Source organism: Aphidius gifuensis, linkage group LG1, assembly GCF_014905175.1.
Source record: "Aphidius gifuensis isolate YNYX2018 linkage group LG1, ASM1490517v1, whole genome shotgun sequence".
NCBI classification, from domain to species: domain Eukaryota; kingdom Metazoa; phylum Arthropoda; class Insecta; order Hymenoptera; family Braconidae; genus Aphidius; species Aphidius gifuensis.
The window spans coordinates 28,838,303-28,858,164 of NC_057788.1; the positions used below are offsets into that span (position 1 = coordinate 28,838,303).

Below are 19,862 nucleotides of genomic sequence, written 5' to 3' on the forward strand. Positions count from 1 at the left end.
ATTTCGAAATCGAAAATTTTAGTTTTTTTTTTTATTTCGTTTTAAAAAACTTTTTTTACAAAAATACTTGTTATTGATAGTTAAATAATTTAATATAAATTTTTCTATTGACTAATTATTTTTGTTGATAGAAGCTCAAAATAATTCCAAAAATTAGCGCTATTTTAAATGAAAATCTGCAGAAAGTTTTAAGCAAAATGATAAATTTCTCGCAGAAAAAAAAGATAATTTTAATAATTAAAACAACATATACATAATAATTAATTATTGATTAGGAAATTAGAAATTGATTTGTAAATATTTCTACTTTATCAGTTGTTGGATAAATTAGTGGGATGTCTTTTTTTTTTATTTAAATTTTATAAATAATCGGCTGAAAAAATAACCGAAATTAAAAAATAAAAATATCTTAGTCAGATTTTGGACATAAATAGATGACGCATGCCGTTTTTTTTTTTTTTTTTCTAGTTTTGCTGGAATAAATGTATACACTACATAATTTTTTTTATCAATCATAGATAATTTTTATTCAATGAATCAAATATATTTGGCGAATGTTTCTTTTCGCAGTAGCAATGAGCGAAAAAATATTTACGTTTAATTATATCCACACAATGACCAGGAAATTGAACATATAATCTCATATCTATTTTACGTGTTTCTGCTGCCTCCATTACTATTGTTAAAAATTCACGAGTTATACTTGTATGTTTAAACGCCAATTCCTGCATATACGGTGAGTTTTCTAAAATTTTTTCAATAGAATTGTTAGTTATGTTATAACTGTCTGGTAGTTCCAATTTTTTGAGCCCTTTGAGCAGTTTTAATGGAAAATCAGTGACGTTATTTTTGCCACTTAGATAAAGGTTTTCTAAATGTTTCATCTTTGTAATTGCTTGTATACCAACATCGGTTACAAATGCACAATCTCCTCCGAAATAGTTTAAGAACTCGAAGTTGTTGGCAACATTATATAACATATCATCTGTAAGTTCGTATGGCTTGTGCAAACAAAGACTTGTAATATTTTCAAGCTCACGATTTATAACTTCTTTTAGTTTCTTATAAATGTGTTCATGATAATGAAAATCTAATTTAGCATTAGCGATAGCCTCAGATATATAACTGGTAATGCACATACCACCAATTTCAATTTTTTTCAGGGCTTTTAGTTGAGGAATTATCTGTAAAATAAATTATTTATAATTATATGTAAAGAGTGAAAATAATATTTTTGTAATAGATATAAAGTTAGACTTACAGTCAAGAATGAGCTTGAGAATTGACAAAGTGTAAATGTGCCTTCGCTCTGACTTATCAGAGTCAGTTCATTCAAAGTATTCGCAACGTTACGCAATGATAAAATTAAAGTGCTAGGTATTTTAAAAGCACGTTGAATTATAATTTTTAATATTTTTAATTTAGACATACCTGAAAATGCATTCTCTAAGTCTTTATTATCAAAAGGATATTTTAATCTTAATCGAAGTTTTACAAGGTTTGGACAAGAATCATTAAGAATAGGTACTATGTTCGAATTATCATATGCTACCAAGTCTAATTCTGTTAAATAATTGCAGGAGTTATTAAGGAATGATCTTAAAAAACTCAATTTTCTCTTATTTGTTTTGAATTGCTTTAAAGCATTTTGAGGGCGATCATACTCCCAATGAGATAGTACAAATTTTTTTAATTTAAAACAATAAGAATAAAGAACTCTATTCCATTTTTTGCATACTGAAAAATAAATTAATTCCAAATTATGTATGACGATTAAACTAAATAATTTTTTTTTTAAATAAACAATTGATGTGTTATTCATCATACCTTGTGCAATTTTTAATCTTTCACATATTGGGACATACATAAATATTTCACACAGGCAATCATCATTAACAAGATCAATTATTATATTTTTGGCATAGGAATGATCATAATGCTGATGACATATCTACAAAAAATAAATAAATAAATAAATAATATATTTACAACAATAATGCAATATTTAATTTAGAAGCATGTTGATAATATTAACTATTATAATATACGAACCTTGTTACTCATTTCGTTTGACTGTGTAGAAGTTTCACTCGTATTTTCGTATTTTCTTTTAAAGATTTTGTCTACTTCTAGTTCACCCAACATTCTCAACTCACTTATAATACAAAGATCTTAATATTTTTTATATAAATTATATTTTAAATGACAGAAAAATTATTAAATTGACTGTTAAATATTTTATTTTGATAAAATATTGGCCACGTGAACTACTCAGTGGTCAGCACATGTGAGAAAATAATAAATATTGATAAATATTGCAATTCTCAAAGTTGGTTTCAATTGACCTGAAAGATGGCAGCACTATTCAGTCACCGCCATCTTGAATTTTATTGTTTATTTATTTTTATTTTCTAAACAACAAATAAATGTCAATGTGATAATTTTATTGATGCCTTGATAATGCATTTATTACTAACGGAATTATTACTAAGTGATAACAGGCATGACATTGAAAAATTGTCACATAATTAAACATGATAAATAAAATAGCTAAAAAAACAAAACAGACACGAAAATATAATTTTTAATTAATTTTTTTTTATAATAAAATAACCACTCAACGATCTTGTAATTTTTTAGAATTTTAGTGATTGAATTTATCAGTTAATTTTGTTAAACAACTATAAATTTATAAAAAAAAGTATAGGTATTTTAATTTAAAAAAAAAAATATTTTTTTTAATTTTAAAAACAATGAAAAATTCCCGCCTTTGACTGAAGTTTCCGGCAATCATTTTGACAAGAAAAACACAAAGCCTGGATTTTTTTGTTAAAAAATTAAGAGAGTGACAAAACTATTGACAGTTTGACACTTGGATACAAAAATTTGTCAATGTTTTAATTAAAAATAAAAATAAATAAATGAAAATAAATGTACCGGTAGCCGGGAGAGTTGATTATCCGATTGGAGTAGAAAATTGTAGAAAAAAAAAATAAAATAAATTGAGCATTCAACATCATCAAAGGAGAGAAATACAATTGTCCATTACTAACTCACATCGTCATTGCATACATCAGTGTACATCAGCCATGAAGATTCAAGATTGTGTTGAAATGTCAGTAACTTGCTGTTGATAAAAAAATTTTGTTATAAAACATAAATTGTTATTAACAATATTAAAATTAAACAATCAGCATTACCAGGTAATTTAAAACTTAACCTATCAATAATTATAAATCTACAATTAAATCTATAAACAATTAATCATTAATTAATATAAATTGATAAAAAATATTTGTGTCTTTTTTTAATTATTATTATTAATTATATTTTTATTCATTTATTAATAATATCGTTGACCAAATTTAGAAGTTACTTTATTGTAAAATCTGTAAATGTGAAAGTTAAATTATGCAAACTAATAGAAATTATTTTTTTTTTATATTTATAATTCATTATTGTTATTGTTTATTTAAATGGTAATGAAATACATTTAAAATAATTAAACTTTCTAAATTACTCTATATTTTATATATACTTAATATATATTTAAAAATAAAAATAAAAAGTAAATCATGTTAGACATTATAAGAATAAAGTATTGATTATATATTTTTATATATTTTTATAGTGAAAAAAATAAACAAGAATGATGGAGGAACCAATGAATCGTGAAAAATCATCAAGTGAAGAGACAAATTTAACAAAAAAAAATGAATCACATTCATCAATACCAGCATCATTAGATGAACGTTTAATTGATATAACATTTAAAAATTCATTAATAAATGCTCGTACACCACCGACAAAAAAAGCTAAAAGAATACGTTTTTATCGTAATGGTGATAAATTTTATAATGGTATTGTGATGGCTGTAACACCAGAAAGATATCGTAGTTTTGATAGTTTAACAAGTGATTTAACACGTGCATTAATGTCAAGTGTAACATTACCAAATGGTGTACGTTCAATACACACAATGGATGGTAAAAAAATACAAAATATAAATGATCTTGAGGATAATAAATCATATGTTGTATCTGGACAAGGTGAACCATTTAAAAAAGTTGAATATTCATCAACAAAAGTAAGACGTGGTAATTCATTATCTGGTTTACCACAATCACCAGCATATACAACAACAACAACAATATCATTATCATCAACAGGAGCATCAACAACAATACCAACAACACGTCAAATAATAACCATTCCAAATTATGTTAAAGCAAGAATAATAACATTAATACGTAATGGTACTAAACCACGTAAAATAATACGTTTACTTATTAATAAAAGAAATGCACCAACATTAGAACATGTATTTGAAGCAATAACAGAAGTTGTTAAATTAGATTGTGGTGCTGTACGTAGAGTATATACATTATCTGGTAAATTAATTATTGGTTTAGAACAATTTTTTGATGATGAAGAAATTTTTTTAGCTTATGGTAGTGATAAATCTGTACAAGATGATTTTGAATTGGATATTGAAGAATCAAAATACATACAAAGTTTTAAAAAAACTGGACAATATTCATCAAAACAACGTCAAAATGGACCAATGCCTGTTATGCCACGTAAAAATGATAAAAAAATAACAGATGCACCATTAATTAGAACACCAAGTCCATCATCATTAGGACTACCAACACCATTGAGATTTGAATATTCACTTGGACATATTATTGGTGTTGGTAATTTTGCAAAAGTACATCATTGTGTTAATAGAACAACAAATATTGAATATGCTGTTAAAATTGTTAATAAAGAAATGTGTCAAGGTAAAGAAACAATGTTAGCTAGTGAAGTTGATATATTACGTCAAGTTTGTCATCCAAATATTATTAGTTTAATATGTGAACAAGATACATATAATCGTTTATATTTAGTTATGGAATTAATAAAAGGTGGTGATTTATTTGATGCAATTGCTGCTGTTACTAAATTTTCTGAATCAGAAGCAAGTGTTATGCTTGGACATTTAACATCAGCATTAGCATATTTACATTCAAATAGTATTGTACATCGTGATATTAAACCAGAAAATTTACTTGTTGAAATGGATGGTAGTCATGTTAAATGTTTAAAACTTGGTGATTTTGGTCTTGCACAATTTGTCAATGAGCCATTATATACTGTTTGTGGTACACCAACATATGTTGCACCAGAAATATTAGCTGAAACTGGATATGGAGTTAAGGTAAATAATTAAAAATATTTTTATTGTTCAATTTAATTTATATTTACATTTTATATTTATTTTTTTATCAAGATTGATGTCTGGGCTGCTGGTGTTATACTTTATATATTACTATGTGGTTTTCCACCATTTGTATCACCTGATAATGATCAGGAAAAATTATTTGAAAGAATTTTAAGTGGTCGATATGAATTTACACAACCATACTGGGATCCAATATCAGCAACAGCCAAAGAACTTATTGCTAACATGTTACAAGCTGATCCTGAATTGAGATTTACTGCTGAAGATGTACTTGATCATCCTTGGCTCACGGTAAATTTATTTTTATAATTATTATTTATCTTATTTATTTATTGCTATTGTTGGGAAATATTTGTTAAATATGCATGGCTCTCTTTTCATTTCACACATTCTGCACTGGGGCTTAAAATTCTTGTATTTTTATTATTTTTTCAATACACTCGAGATAAATCTCTTTATTAAAAAGAAATCTAAATTTAAATTAATATTTATATATTTATAATGACATATAAATAAACAAATTTTATCATATTAATTAATTAGTTGTCATCAACTAACTCACTGTCATCTTTCATTCAAAATTATTAATAAAAAATATCTCAATTAAATGCTAATTAAATAAACATAAAAATTAATTTTATAAACTCCATTAATTATTTATAAATAGAGATATTTTTTATTAAAATATTTTGTAATTTACAAACATTGCTTGGGTTATATATTTAAATAATGTAAAAATTTTACAAAAAATCAATTTTTATATTATGTATAAAACATGATGAAGCATTTTCTTTTTAGCTTGTATGTGTATACATTTAAAAAAAAAAATAGAAACAAATAAGTATGTAAATTAGATGCATGCACTTGAATCTTGCTATCACCTTTTGAGAGCACCTAGAAAAAAAAAACAATCTATTCACAAATTTCTACAATATATCTGGGATAAAAAAAAATCATAAAAGGAGGAATCACTTTGTATTTGTTAGCAAGGCTTGTTGTAGTGGTTCGTATCTGTAGCGCTTTTCTTTTTCTTTTTGTTTTTGTATCCTGCCTCTGTAAATCTGCAGAGATTTTTAGGAGGTGAACAAACAATTGGAGGAATTACAACAACCAACAAATCATCGGAGCAATACAGGAATAAGCAGTGTGAGTCGATGAGGTTTACATCAAATGAATATATCAACAAGACAAAACGTTGCCATAGCATCAGCAACATTGAGAATACGACAAGCAACAGCATCACGTCAATTACGTCAAGAAATTGGTGGTTCAATGTCTCGTCTATCCACGAAAATAAAAAAAACAACAACAACAACAAATCATATACCATCAACACGTCCAATAAGATCAATGGAAATGACAAGAATAAAAAAATAAAAAAATTTTATAATTTATCAATATCATTAAACAATATTAATGATTATTATAATATAAATAATAATAATTATAATAAATTATCAATTAACAGTATTTATAAAAAATATAATTCAATGAAAAATTTACATTCCGTTATTAAATTAAATGATAATAAATTGTCGAATATTCATTCCAGTATTTTGAAAGATAAAACAACAAAAGAAAATAAATATTGTCATGATAACAAACATAATAATATACAACAACAACAACAGCAACCAAAGTCATTAAAAAATAATAAAAAATTAATAAATAATTTAACAAATATTGAAACATCAGATAGTTTTATTAATATAAAATTTTCAAATGACAAAAATACAAATAATACAATATATTTTAATGATACATCAGATGATAATTATTATAATAATGAAATTATTAATATTAATTGTGATTCATCATCATCATCAATTGATAATAATCCAAAGATTAAAAAAAAACAATTTTACAATAAAAATATACCAAAGTTATCATCATCATCAAGAGTATCAATGATACCAGTTGTTGTTAATGGACAAAAATTATCATGCACATCAACATCAACATCAACACGTAGTAAAAATAATAATGATATTGTTAAATATCGTGAAAAAAATAATGTTAATGATTTAAATAATAAAATTAAATTAAATAATCGTAAAACAATTGATAATCGTTATAAAAGATACAGTTGTTTACCACAATATTTAGGTAAAAAAATAATAACTGATAATAAATGTCATGATGTTGTTGATAAATTTGAAAATTTTGAGTCAAATAAAAAATGTTTAAAATTAAATAGACATAGTTTATATTATACACCACAATTGACAAGAAAATTATATGACAATGATGATGATGATATTGTTTGTAAAAAAAATATTAATAGTAAAAAAAATAGGCCAATTAGTTTAAAATTAAATGATCCTAATACAAGTAAATATAATAGTAATAATGATGATGATAAAGATCATAAAAATAAATTTAAACAAACTGTCAATGTTAAAGCTTCAAATTCAACACTGCCAAGTGGAAAAATTTAATAATTTACGTTTGGCTTAGTTGTGGTTTATTTCATTTTTTTTTTTAATTTATAAATTATGAGATATTGACTGAAAAAATAATGGAAATATAAAGAAAATTGTTTTAAAAAAATTATTAGAAATTTCGAAAAGTTTGACGAAAAATTATTATTTATTTAAGGAAATTATTTATATTATTTTTCTTTTTTTTTTTTTAAATTAAAAAAAAAAACTAGTGTGTCAGGATTTATTAGAAATTTTATTGTCTTTTATTTGTTATGTCAAATTTTATTTTGTTTTAACAGTAAATATCTCATAAGATGTTTTTTGTTTTTTGTTTTTTGTCATGTGCTTCTTGTATAACATGCCAAATGAGTTTATCGACAAGTTTTTTTTAGATCTTTGGTGTTAATTATTTTAGTTGAAAAGTTTTCTGTGAAATGTTAATTATAATCTGGTAATTTAGATAATTTTTCAAAGGTAGATTTACAATTTTTAATAAAGTTTTTATTACTTCAATGACGAAGGACAACATGTGCTAGTGTAATTTAAAAATAAAAAACGAAAAATGCAATATACATATATATTAATGTCATGATTATGCAAATATTTTTGTACTATTTTCTAGTGATCAATAAAACACTTGTGCTGCAAATTAAAAAAGAAAAAAAAAGTAAATTTAAATAAAAATTAAGATTGTATAAATATTTATCTATTTTTATTTTAAAATTCATTTTTTTTTTTATTTTTTGGAAATTGTCCTTCGTCAGGAATTTTACAAAGCCCATCCTGCCGCATTTTTCAAACGCACATGCTTAATTGATAAATAAATAAATAAAAAAAAATAAATATATATAAAAGATACTGTAAATATATTGTTTAAAAAAATAAATGTCAGATGATTTTTTATACAAACTGCAATATATTAAAATAACGTTAAAGAAAAAAATTTCAACAAAATAATAATAACTATAATAAAAATAAATAAAAATTATTAAAAAAAAATTCCATTCAAATGACAAATACAGCTAAATACTGTAATATTAATAATATTAATAATAGTAATTAATAATTATTTAAACAATAAAAAATATTAAAAAATTTATCTTAAAATTGTGTGAAAATAATCATGGTTTTTGTAGATTTAAAATAAAGTGATTCACGCCAAATAAAAAAATTATAAAAAAAATATAAATAATGTATTAGTTTATTGCTATTAAATAGATCATTTATTTATTATTAATTTTTAGATGATAGTATTGATATTTATTAAAGAAAAAAAAAAATACTAATCAAATTTCGAAAAAATTTCGAGCTAGTAATTCAGTTGACAGTAATAATTTTTTTGTTGTTTTTATTAAAATTCAAATATACAAGGTGTATTGTTTAAACAATAGTTTAAATTTTAATATAAACAAATTTAATTAAATATAAAATTTATAAATTATTAAAGTGTAAGTATAATGATGTATCTTTTTTTTCTCCAGCTACATCTTTTCGATAAGTGAAAATGGCCTCAATCATCTTACAAATTCCAATCAACTTTATCTGTAATTAATTTATTAACAAAATAAAATAACAAATAACTCAATAACAAGTACGTTTATTTATTTATTATTAATTAAAGTTAATAATATTGCATTATAGCACATCAATTGTTACATGTTCATAAAAAAAAAAAACAAAATAAATCAATCAATTTTTTCTTTCATAGTAATAATATTACATCTTTTTTTTTTTTCAAATACAAAAACATAAAAAAATAAAAAATTACAATCAATATTAATTTATTAGACATATAAATTATAATTTGCATTTCATTTTATAATTTAATGAAATAAAATTCAACTTTTTTTTTTCTCAATTATTTACCTAACATAAATTTTCTTCCCCTAACATTTTATTTTTTTATTACGTCAATTATTATTATTATTAATATTTATCAACATTTTTTTTCCCCTCCGCCATTTTTTTTATATTTTGCATTTGTTTTTATTTTTTTTTTTGCCACTTGCGCACACACACATTCTAAGTATTTTTTGTGGCTCTCGTGTTTGTGTGCCGCTGGACTTTCCTCAGTTGGGATTTGGCGCGCGTCGTGAAAGGGTGAATACGTATTTATTCCCTCGGATTTACCCGGTTTAATTAGACATAAATATTCTCAGTGTAATTATCATATCATTTTTAATTATTTCTTAAACATCTCTTACACGCAATTGTGATAATTATTTATATTTATTATTATTTTTAAGTGTTTTTTTTAAAAAAAAAAAGTGAGTAAAAGTGATTTTTTTTCGGAGTAATATTTATTAGTTTTTTTTTTTTATTTTTTTTTATATTTAACATATCAGTGATTGTTGAATTAAAAGTGTTAATAAAATGTACTTGAATTACATTACATTTTATTATTGTTAATAATTAAAATAACAAATTATTAAGGTTAGTCAATTTTTTTTTATAATTGTTATTATTATTATTATTATTAGGTATATTGTCGTGTAAAAAAAAAAAAAATAATAAAAAAAAAATAAAACGCAATTACAAAATGGCGGTTGATCTTCTTTTGTTTTTTGTTTTTTTTTTTTTTTATTTTCAATTGACGAATCGGGGGTTATTGTAGTGAGGCCGAGGGGGGCGACACTCGAGTCGATGGGATATTTGACGCGTGCCAGGTAAAGAGTTTATAAAAACAATGCAAAAAAAAAAAAAAATTTATTTTCAAATAATGCAATTGGTTTAAAAAGTGTGGGGAAAAAAAAAGATCCTTCAAAGAAATGCGTGTGCAATTTAATTTGTGGCTACTTTGACACGTTTTTTTTTTTTTTTCTTTTACAAAAAAAATAAAAAAGCTCTTTTATGAGTAAAAAGTTTTTTCAAAGTAATTAAATTAATTTTTTTTTTTCAATTTTGTTTGTAATTTTTTTTATATTTCGTGTTTTTTTTTATTGTTTTTTTTATTTTTGGTAATACTGGGCATTTTGATAAGTCCAAATTTGGAAATTTGCAACATGTTAATTACGTAATTTGTAAATATACTCATCAACAAGCTTTCTCCCTTCAAATAATAATTTATTTTCAACGCATGTATGAAAGTCACTCAAGGGTACTTGCGTTGAGATAATTTGTTATTTTTAAAAATAACAAAAAAATAAATCTAGACAGTTTTTAGGATCAATTTTTAAGAATTTAATTAAAATTTAAACAAGAAAATATATGAATCAAAATTTATCGAGTTCATTCTAAATTCCCATCGGTCAAATTGTTTGTTTTTTATATTTTTTTTTTTTGCTCCAATCGAAATATAAACACCACGGGTGGCAGATCTTCTTCGATGAATGAAAAAAAAAAAAACAAATATTACAAAGTAAATAAAAAGCGATGTTAAAAAAATTTAAATATCATAATTATATAAAATAAAATAACAAATATTAATTGCTTGTTATAATCAAATTAAAAAATCAGTGTGAAAATAATTTTTTTATTTTTTATTATTATTATTAAACCAGTTTTTTTTTATTTTGTATTTTGACAAGGCAATTTTTGTATCTTCAGTGAGAACCAGACAAATGTATCCGTCATCATTGCAATATTTTTTTTTTTTTTTTACATACTATTTTTTATTATTTTTCTTAAATGAATATCTCTATTTTTTCTTTGCGACAGAGTATGAAAAATATTTTTCTTTGTCGGCTAATGATGGCCCATTAGAAAGGTCAAGATAAATAAAAAAAAATTTAAAAAAAAAATGGTTTTTTGAGGGCGTTATAAGTTTAACATTAAATCATATTTTTTTTATGATAAAAAATAGTATGAAAAATTAGAAAATAAAATAAACGTGTTGAAATGTTTTGTGACTTTTTGGAGCATTTTTTTTTTTAAATTTAATTTTTTAATTATTATAGTTTTAATGATTTAAAAAATTTATATTTGTTTTAAATTTATTGTTTCATAGAAAATATAAATTTTTTTATTGTTGGGTTAAAATTTTTGTATATGAATTTAGTGAGAAATTATTTTTTTTCTTCTTTTTGATAAACAAACCAATTAGTTGAATGAAATTAAAAATGATAAATCAACATGTGATATATTTTAAAAGTCAGTAAATCGTTGGTAGACAGTTTCGCATTTCAAAGGGCAACTCTTCCGGCTACTCTATACCCAAATGTTTAACGCATGAATGTTAATTTTCTCAGTTATAATAAATACTGTTTAATAAACACACTCATAAGTGATTCAAACTTGAATGACTCTCACACACAGTCAGAATTGACCTTGCAGAAAAAAAAATAATCTAAAAAAAAAAAAATATCCAATCAACTTCTTTTGTCTGCTAAGCAAAAAAATATTTAAAAAAATCTCAATCTTATATTCTTATACAATTTTTCCATTAAAAATCTCGCATATAATTTTATTAAACATAAAAATTTATTAACAATATATCTTGTTTTTTAAATAAATATAATTAAACTTTTATCTACAATTAAAAATTAAAGAAAAATATTTTTTTTATGTTTTTAAATATGCCTATTAAAATGTTGGAATTTTTTTTTACACTTAAATTTGAGCTTTTTTAATAAGCTGTTGGAAAATTGAGAACATATAAAAGACGTTAACAATCTTATAAATATTTTATTTTTTCTAATAAACATAGCGTGTTATAAGTACATATTTTATCCACTTTACATGTGACATTATGAACTCATAGAGACCCGTATGATGATAAATATTGCCTGGAATAATTTAAACATATACATGCCATATTCGTCTTTGGAATAAATGTCATTAGACAAACCATATATTACTCAATTTAGTCAAAATAATACAACTTGTGTCTTAAAACTTTCCAACAAATAATAATAAAAATAATAAATATTTTAACAACGACTAAAAACTTCTTCAACTCATCACTTGACATATGAATTAATATAAATATGTTATATCGACTGTCACCTTCATGATCCGGCTTAATGTCCAAAAAAAAAAATCATATTTTTTTAAACATTTTCAAGATGTCAAGTTGGCCTCTTTGATGAAATAACAAACAAAAAAAAATAAAAAAAACTTTTCCTCGTTATAATAAAGTTGTCGAACAAGTGGTTCAACTTGTAAATATAATTTTAAACAACCTCTTTAAAACAACAATTAACAGCTTTATATTTTATCAAAAATTATTAACTAAAAAATTTTTAAACCGTTATTTATTTAAAAAATAAAAAACATTTATATACACACATAAAAGGTTTTTTAATATCGAATTTTATGTAAATGTCATACTAAAAAGAAAAAAAAAAAAAAACTTAACCATCAGTAGAATATATATATTTTAATGACAAAAAATTAAAATAATTCTTACGTAACATTCCATAGTTATGTCGTTGTCGTAGTTGTCGTCATTGTCTTAGTTAATGTATATTTTTAATATTAAAAATTCTATGTTTCTCTTGTCTTTGTTTAAAATCGTTTTGATAATAAATTAAAGTGTATTTCAACTTTGGAGCACTCAACGAGCCAAAGAGAAATAACACTGGCCATCTACGACATGTCGTATACTTAATGAGACGCATAAACAATGGGCCAAGTGCATGCTGACACACTCTTGTCCAGAAGCACTATTAACACACCTATATATACCACTTAAACATTAACAGATATTATATGTATATATGTATATTCAAAAGGGTGTTTGTCCCTAAAAGTAACCAAAATTTTATGACCATCATAACGAAACGATAAAGACATATACGTATATACATAAATTTTATATATATATCTACCAGTCGGTCAAGCACACACATGTTTTTTTTCTTTTTTTTTTTAAAAGATGAAAACAGAAGATGGACAGTCTGGTTGACCACCCGGTGATATTATCCTATTATCTCACCTGGAAATATCTCAACGCCACTGAAATTACTAACCACATTATTTCTGTATATGTTTGTTAATTTGTCGATGTGTGTGAGATGCTTTCAAGTAGCTTTAACTAATTTTATATATATAAAGTCTCTTTGTTTTTTAAATTAAGGTCAATGACCAAATTTAATCAGTTGAATTCTTGATAATTATATTTGAACGTAATTTCCTTTTTTAATGACAATGAGAAAATTTAAATCATAAAATTAACAAACCACTTTTAAAGCTAGTGTCAAACCCCTTGATGATAAAAATAATTTTGATAAATTATACACTTGAAAAATTTGATGTCTGTGTATATATGTATTTCAAATTAATGCGTTATCTATATACCAATAATGAGTGACTGCCGAAGGGTGTAAATATATATCACAAAGGGATCTTGATTTTTATCTGTATGAATTCATTGAGGGTGAAATTTCAGGATATTTTCCATATATATAAATCAACCCTATACCAATTGCACGATTATAATCGTCTAAATAGTCATTTTGACTACCAAACTCACATCACCCACACAAGATAACACAATACTAATTTACCATTCACACTTTGATCATCATCCACAATTTTTTATTTTATTTTTTTTATCTATAATATATTAACCAAAAGACGATCTCAATCTTGAGATTTTATTTTTTTTTTTTGCTCTATTTTCTTTTTATTTTACCCCTCGATACACGTTTAAATTGGGGTTGTTGACCTTGTCGGAATTTTCGTCATCCGGTGTCCGAGTTTGTTTCGTTGAGGGTCTATATGTTTTTTTTTTTTTTTCTTATTTATTATTATAGACATACCAACTGTAAGAAATAATGGAAAAAAAAAATTTGAAGATACTGGAATTTTGTTGAAACTCCTGCTGTTGCTTTTTTTTTTTTTTCACTAATGTCAAATCAAATTTTCTTTTTACCCTTCATTTTTCCTTATTGTCAATCAAAATTTTCCGTGTTTTATTATTATTTTTTTTTTTTACACTCCCTTATAAACAAATCGAATTTTTGTCGTAAAAAAAAAATCACGTCTTGCACATTTTTCTATCTGATTAAAGTGGTTTCGAAAAAAATCGAGGTGAAGGGAAAACAAAAAAAAAAAAGATTTTGATAGGTTAAATAAACTTCTTTTAAGAATCCAGAGGGACAAAGTTCCTCCGAGGGTCACACGTAGATAAATGGTTCTCTTTTCTGAACTTTACTGATAAAGATATTAATCTTTTCTTTTTTTTTTTCTTCTTGAATTTTACTTTTATTTGTTCTTTTTTTCTTTGACCAATAATAATACAATTTTACTTTGATATTTTTCATTTGTCTGATTTTTCTATCCTCAATTATTTCACTTGACCACATTGTCCACTTCTATAATATGATAACTATATTTTTTTCTTTATTTTTTTATTCAACTATTATTTGATTTTATATTTGATTTTTATTTATTTTTCTTATATTTCTCCTTGTTCAAATATTTCATACACTATTTCTTATCATATTATTTTTATTATTTCTTATATATATCCCTCCTGTTAATTTTTATTCTCCCTCTATCTCGTTTGTTCTTCATCATAATGTGAAAAATAGTATACCATATGTCTACGTCACGAAACTATTACCATTACTTTATATTATTTTTTTTATATTATTATTTACTCATTTTAATAAAAAAGCAAAATAAAAAATACACAGTGTATTTTTACGCCATTGAAAATTTTTTTATATAAATAAAAATAACAAATAAAAAAAGGAAAAACTTTTAACGAAGGGTAACTATCCACATGTTAAATTTTCTTGATAAATATAACGACAAAAAGACAGGTGTATTATCAACCTCATTATACAATATTATTTATTTATTTATTTATTTATTTAATGCATCATTGGGTCTCAATAAATTTAATAAATAAATAATAAAATATTTTATATATATATATACTAATGTGGTGGTTAATGTGGTTTGACTAGAAACGGAAGTGAGCATGGATCGAGAAAGGTGGCACACGAGGGAACAATATATATAGAAGTTGGTGCACAATATATTTCACTCTATATATATGTATTGTGAATGGTTGCGTATAGCAAGGTATAGGGGTGCGTTAGCGCGTGGAATTCCCGGAGGTTGTGAGTGCGAAAGTGAGGGGGTTGAGGGATCAGATCGATAGCATAAGGGACCGACAGACCTTATGGTGTCTACCCTCTACCTTCATCTAACAAAACCATCATACCAACCAACCAACTACTACTACTCTACTATGTCCTCTCCATTTTCTTTTCACAAACCTTGCTCTTTTCTTTTTTTTTTTTATTACACACAACTACCTTCCCTCTTCTTCTTTTTGTTTATATAGTTTTTTTTTTTTTCTACGTCATCTCAATTTTCATTAAATTTAATTTACCATCAGACCTTTTTTTTTTTTACTCTCAAATGCATATCGTTTTTTAAATTTTTTTTTTCTTGCTTTTTTGAATAACAATAAATAAATTATGGCTATAGAAAAATTAAATTATTTAATAATGAATTCAAATTGGAAGGTTGGTCATGTTTGCCTAATAGCTAATCACAGGGTGTATTTTATTATTTTTTTTTTTTTTTGAATAATATTAGCCTTTGAAATTGGACCCTTGTCAAAATATTGGTTATAAATTTCTGTAAATTCACAAATTATTTAAACATATTTAAAATTATTTTCATATAGTTGTATAAAGGAAAAATAAGAAAAAAAAAAAATGGTATGAATATTGTCCTCAAATGTCAAGAGATGTAAAAAAAATAATAATAAAGAAGGAAAAAAAAAAATTCTTCAAGATAAAATTTTTTCGAAATGTTATACTTGGGGTGTAATGCAAGTGGGTCACGCAAGGGATCATGATAAAATAAAAATAGAAAAATTGCCACAAGAGACTCGTCGGTGTCATTATTATTATGCGTATATGTCACGTGATTGCAACTATGAAAATATATAAATAAATAAATAAATTGAGGGAGGTTTAGTTTAAAGTTCCTTCTCTCGCGGATGTAGTGATTAAAACGATACATCCGGTTGTTTGAATTTTATCAAGAGTTTTTTTTTTTTGATAGAATCTTGAGCTCTCGATCAATGTCAGTTTGTTGAAAATCAACAAGGAGGAAGACACTGTCGCAATACAAACTATATACATATTTAAGTACACATTACACGTCAACGATATATCCACAAGGTATTTCATGTGTCACTTGATATATATATGCACACTAAATTTTATATGTTCAGCAACCCTTCTTGACCTTTAACTTGAACTTTTGTCATCGTAAATTTGACCCTATATACATGGCTAATTGTTGCTATATGTCATTAATTTATTTACAACTTTTTAATACACATATTTCACATAAAAATAAAAAATAAGAGTACAATTTACAACAGATTAAACCAATATCATTGACATATGGATTTTATTTTTAACTATCCATTAAAGTGGATAATATTTTTTTGACTTTTATATTTTTATCGATACGAGAAAAATATAAAAAATTAAATTATTTTTCATTACGCTATCTTATTATACTTTTAGTTAATTTTTTTAAATTAAATATTATATAAATAAATTTCTTTATTCAATATATACAACAACAATTTTTATTGATATTGATAGAAAAGCTCATTTATTGAAATGTGCATCAAGATGACAATGTGAGGTTTAATGGTAAACTTGTTAAGTGTAATGGATACAAACATAGTTGATGATAGTGAGTGTAGCAACAACAAGGCGTGGTCCATTTGTCGTTGATTCAGAATGAGAAATAAAATAAAGAATACATCCAACTAGCACAGGGTGTGCTAATGATGTTTATACTAGTTTGTTACATGGTACTATCATTTCTCTTTCTCTCTCTGATTTTCTCTTTATCACATACACTCATTCCCTCTTCAGTCCTCTTTTTTTTTTTTGCCTCATTCCACCTCAACAATATATCGTTTATCACGACAAATTCACTGTGATTAATTATGCTTTTCAGCCGATTAGCTTTCCGTTATTGTCCACATTGTATTTTTTTTTTTTTTCATAGCATATTTATGACAACAATTGTGCACACTTGTTTTATCATTTTATTCATCAAAAATACAAAAAACAATAGATAAAAATTAAAAATTTAAAAAATTAATTAAACTCAGTAGTATAAATTTTTATATTTGCTATTTATTTATTTTTTTCATGTATGTTTTGATTGAAGTAGACGTGGACAAAAAAAAAAAAAAAAGAAAAAAACCCAGTGAAAATGTCGAAAGGCATGAAAATGCGTGAGATGTTACTGCAGCATTGAATAGAATAAGAGAGAAGAAATTTTATTTGTTGGGGGGTTGCTAAAAAAGCAGCACCAACTGATGTCATTCTATATTTTTCTCTACACACCCTCTTTATACCGCTGTCTCACTCGATTCATGTCACTTTGTACCTGGGTCACGTACCTCCTCGTATTGACAAGCCAACCAGGCTACCCTATCCACCAGCATCCAACTTTTCTCTTATTTTTCTTCTTCACCCTCATCCCTCAATATACAGTATTTTTTATTTTATTCTTCCAATTTTCCTTCTTCAGCGTCTCTTTGATTCATCGGTCATTCTTTAGTTATATATATTTTTTTATTTTTTTTTCGTTTAACCCATGAGAAAATTGGAAAATTGTATGGGATTTTCCATCGTCATACTCATATGATCATAAAATAATTTTATTATATTTTTAAAAAATATATGGATACTTGGTAATAAAATAGGCATTCAATTTTTCACATATGGCTTTAAATGATATCATATTGCATTCACGTCATAAAATATAATATAAAAATAATATTGAAGAAATATATAAAAAACAGCAAAGATCGTGTTACTTAATAAAATTTATTTTTATCATCAATAATTTATTTACAAGTCAATAAATTATGTTTAAAATTTATATTTTATTTTTTTTAGATAATTGGAAGTTTTGAGGAATGTTACAACGATGAGTTTACAATCCCCGGGTCCCGGGCAGCGCCCATCATCGAGATATTCACCTCAAGAAACATTAAAGGTAAGTTCCAAATAAAAAAAATATATTTGCTATTTTATTAATATAAATTATTCCAACAAGTCACAAATTAAAATAATACTTAATAATGATTCGACAAAAATACGAAACATAATTTCATCAAATTTTAATCTTTTATAATTTAATTATTATTTATTTAAAGAATTAATAATTAATGAAAGTAAATTTATATTTTGGGGTTTTTTTTTTTTATGAGAAAAAACATAAAAACAAGCTTTCTAAAATAAATATTTATAAAATTGCATTTTTTTTTCCTTGGCGAACATAACGCAGTTACCTTTTGGTCGTTTCTCCCTATTACGTATATTTTTTTCCTCTTTTCCTCTTTGTACATCCATTTATATCCTAAAATTTTTTTTCTATACCCCACCACCAGCATCATCGTAATCCGGCGCGTACGTGTCTGACTCTACTCGACCTTGTATCACTGTTTCATCCCCTTTTATTTATTTTTTTATTCCATTTATTTTTGTCGTTATTTTTTTTGATACATATATAAATGTTTTTTTTTTTTTCTTTTTTTTTCAAGTTTGAGTATTCAGAGAAAAAGAAAAATAATAAAAAAATAAATGTAATATATGTATTATATATTTATATATAAAAATAAAAAAAGTAAAATCGAGAAGGGTGACAATTTTCTACTCTGATGCTTGCCTCGTTTTTTTTTTTTTTTTTCTTAATTAATTTTGCGTTCACGTGTCTAATATTTACTTCCTCAAACTCCATCATTGCCAACACGTCTTTTCAAATTTTTAAATTCTTATCACACTGTGTAAATGGATGTGTTAACGCCTCAATAAATCATCAACTTCTTGAAATTTTTTTTCGCAATTAAACATCATCAAAAATGTTTTAAAAATTTCATCATCATTGTATGTTTTTTAATTATTTTTTTCTCTTTCATCAAAGTTTTGTCTTATTTCCCTTTTTTTTTTTTTGAATGAATAAATTGTATAATTAATTTTTTTTTTTGCATAAATATAAATTAATAAACATTGTTATATTTCTGTAGTTGTAATTTAGCTGCTTGTTAATTGTCTCGATTAAAATTAAATAGTAAAAAAAAAAAAAAAATAAATAAGTGCCTTTGAGCACGTTGACTCTTTGGCTTTGCGTGACGTGGTCTTTCGTTTTTTTACATGTCGTCTTGGTTATTTTTTTTTCTTTATTCAACCACCTTTTGACTCAACTTGTTTTCCATCAACGACATCAGACTATCACGCAAAATTATTTTCGAAAAAAAATTCTATTTA

General features: G+C 24.2%; 3 protein-coding genes across 4 annotated transcripts in view; 2 read left to right on the plus strand and 1 right to left on the minus strand.

Annotated features, from left to right (window-relative positions):
* Positions 1-447: 447 nt before the first annotated feature.
* Positions 448-2,269, minus strand: LOC122860150. Its single transcript, XM_044163839.1, has 4 exons — positions 2,053-2,269; positions 1,828-1,951; positions 1,262-1,737; positions 448-1,184 (listed from the first exon to the last, which is right to left on the minus strand). Exons 1-4 carry the CDS (start codon positions 2,143-2,145, stop codon positions 513-515), a joined length of 1,365 nt encoding a protein of 454 aa, XP_044019774.1. The 5' UTR covers positions 2,146-2,269; the 3' UTR covers positions 448-512.
* Positions 2,270-2,614: 345 nt separating this feature from the next.
* Positions 2,615-8,555, plus strand: LOC122860129 (serine/threonine-protein kinase GL21140). 2 transcript variants are annotated; one of them, XM_044163806.1, is made up of 4 exons: positions 2,615-3,203; positions 3,632-5,203; positions 5,276-5,518; positions 6,295-8,555. In XM_044163806.1, exons 2-4 carry the CDS (start codon positions 3,650-3,652, stop codon positions 7,663-7,665), a joined length of 3,168 nt encoding a protein of 1,055 aa, XP_044019741.1. In that variant the 5' UTR covers positions 2,615-3,203; positions 3,632-3,649; the 3' UTR covers positions 7,666-8,555. The 2 variants fall into 2 exon arrangements, with proteins under 2 accessions (XP_044019741.1, XP_044019742.1); XM_044163807.1 differs by having other exon boundaries at positions 2,695-3,203; positions 6,305-8,555.
* A 1,166-nt stretch (positions 8,556-9,721) lies between these two features.
* The window catches only part of LOC122860119 (protein sickie-like), a 112,343-nt gene continuing 102,202 nt past the window's right edge, over positions 9,722-19,862 (plus strand). The window contains exons 1-2 of the mRNA XM_044163783.1: positions 9,722-10,083; positions 18,492-18,591. Coding sequence (XP_044019718.1) covers positions 18,523-18,591 — 69 coding nt within the window. The 5' untranslated portion in view covers positions 9,722-10,083; positions 18,492-18,522. The remainder of the gene's footprint in view (positions 10,084-18,491; positions 18,592-19,862) is intronic.

Excerpts from the sequence above, each read along its gene's own strand:
- LOC122860129 (XM_044163806.1), top strand. The coding sequence starts at position 3,650 with ATGATGGAGGAACCAATGAATCGTGAAAAATCATCAAGTGAAGAGACA. Across the intron at positions 5,204-5,275 it reads AAACTGGATATGGAGTTAAG|ATTGATGTCTGGGCTGCTGG; the intron begins GTAAATAATTAA and ends TTTTTTATCAAG. Across the intron at positions 5,519-6,294 it reads TTGATCATCCTTGGCTCACG|AGATTTTTAGGAGGTGAACA; the intron begins GTAAATTTATTT and ends GTAAATCTGCAG.
- LOC122860150 (XM_044163839.1), bottom strand. The coding sequence starts at position 2,145 with ATGTTGGGTGAACTAGAAGTAGACAAAATCTTTAAAAGAAAATACGAA. Across the intron at positions 1,738-1,827 it reads AAGATTAAAAATTGCACAAG|TATGCAAAAAATGGAATAGA; the intron begins GTATGATGAATA and ends TTTATTTTTCAG. Across the intron at positions 1,185-1,261 it reads TCTCAAGCTCATTCTTGACT|ATAATTCCTCAACTAAAAGC; the intron begins GTAAGTCTAACT and ends TTTATTTTACAG.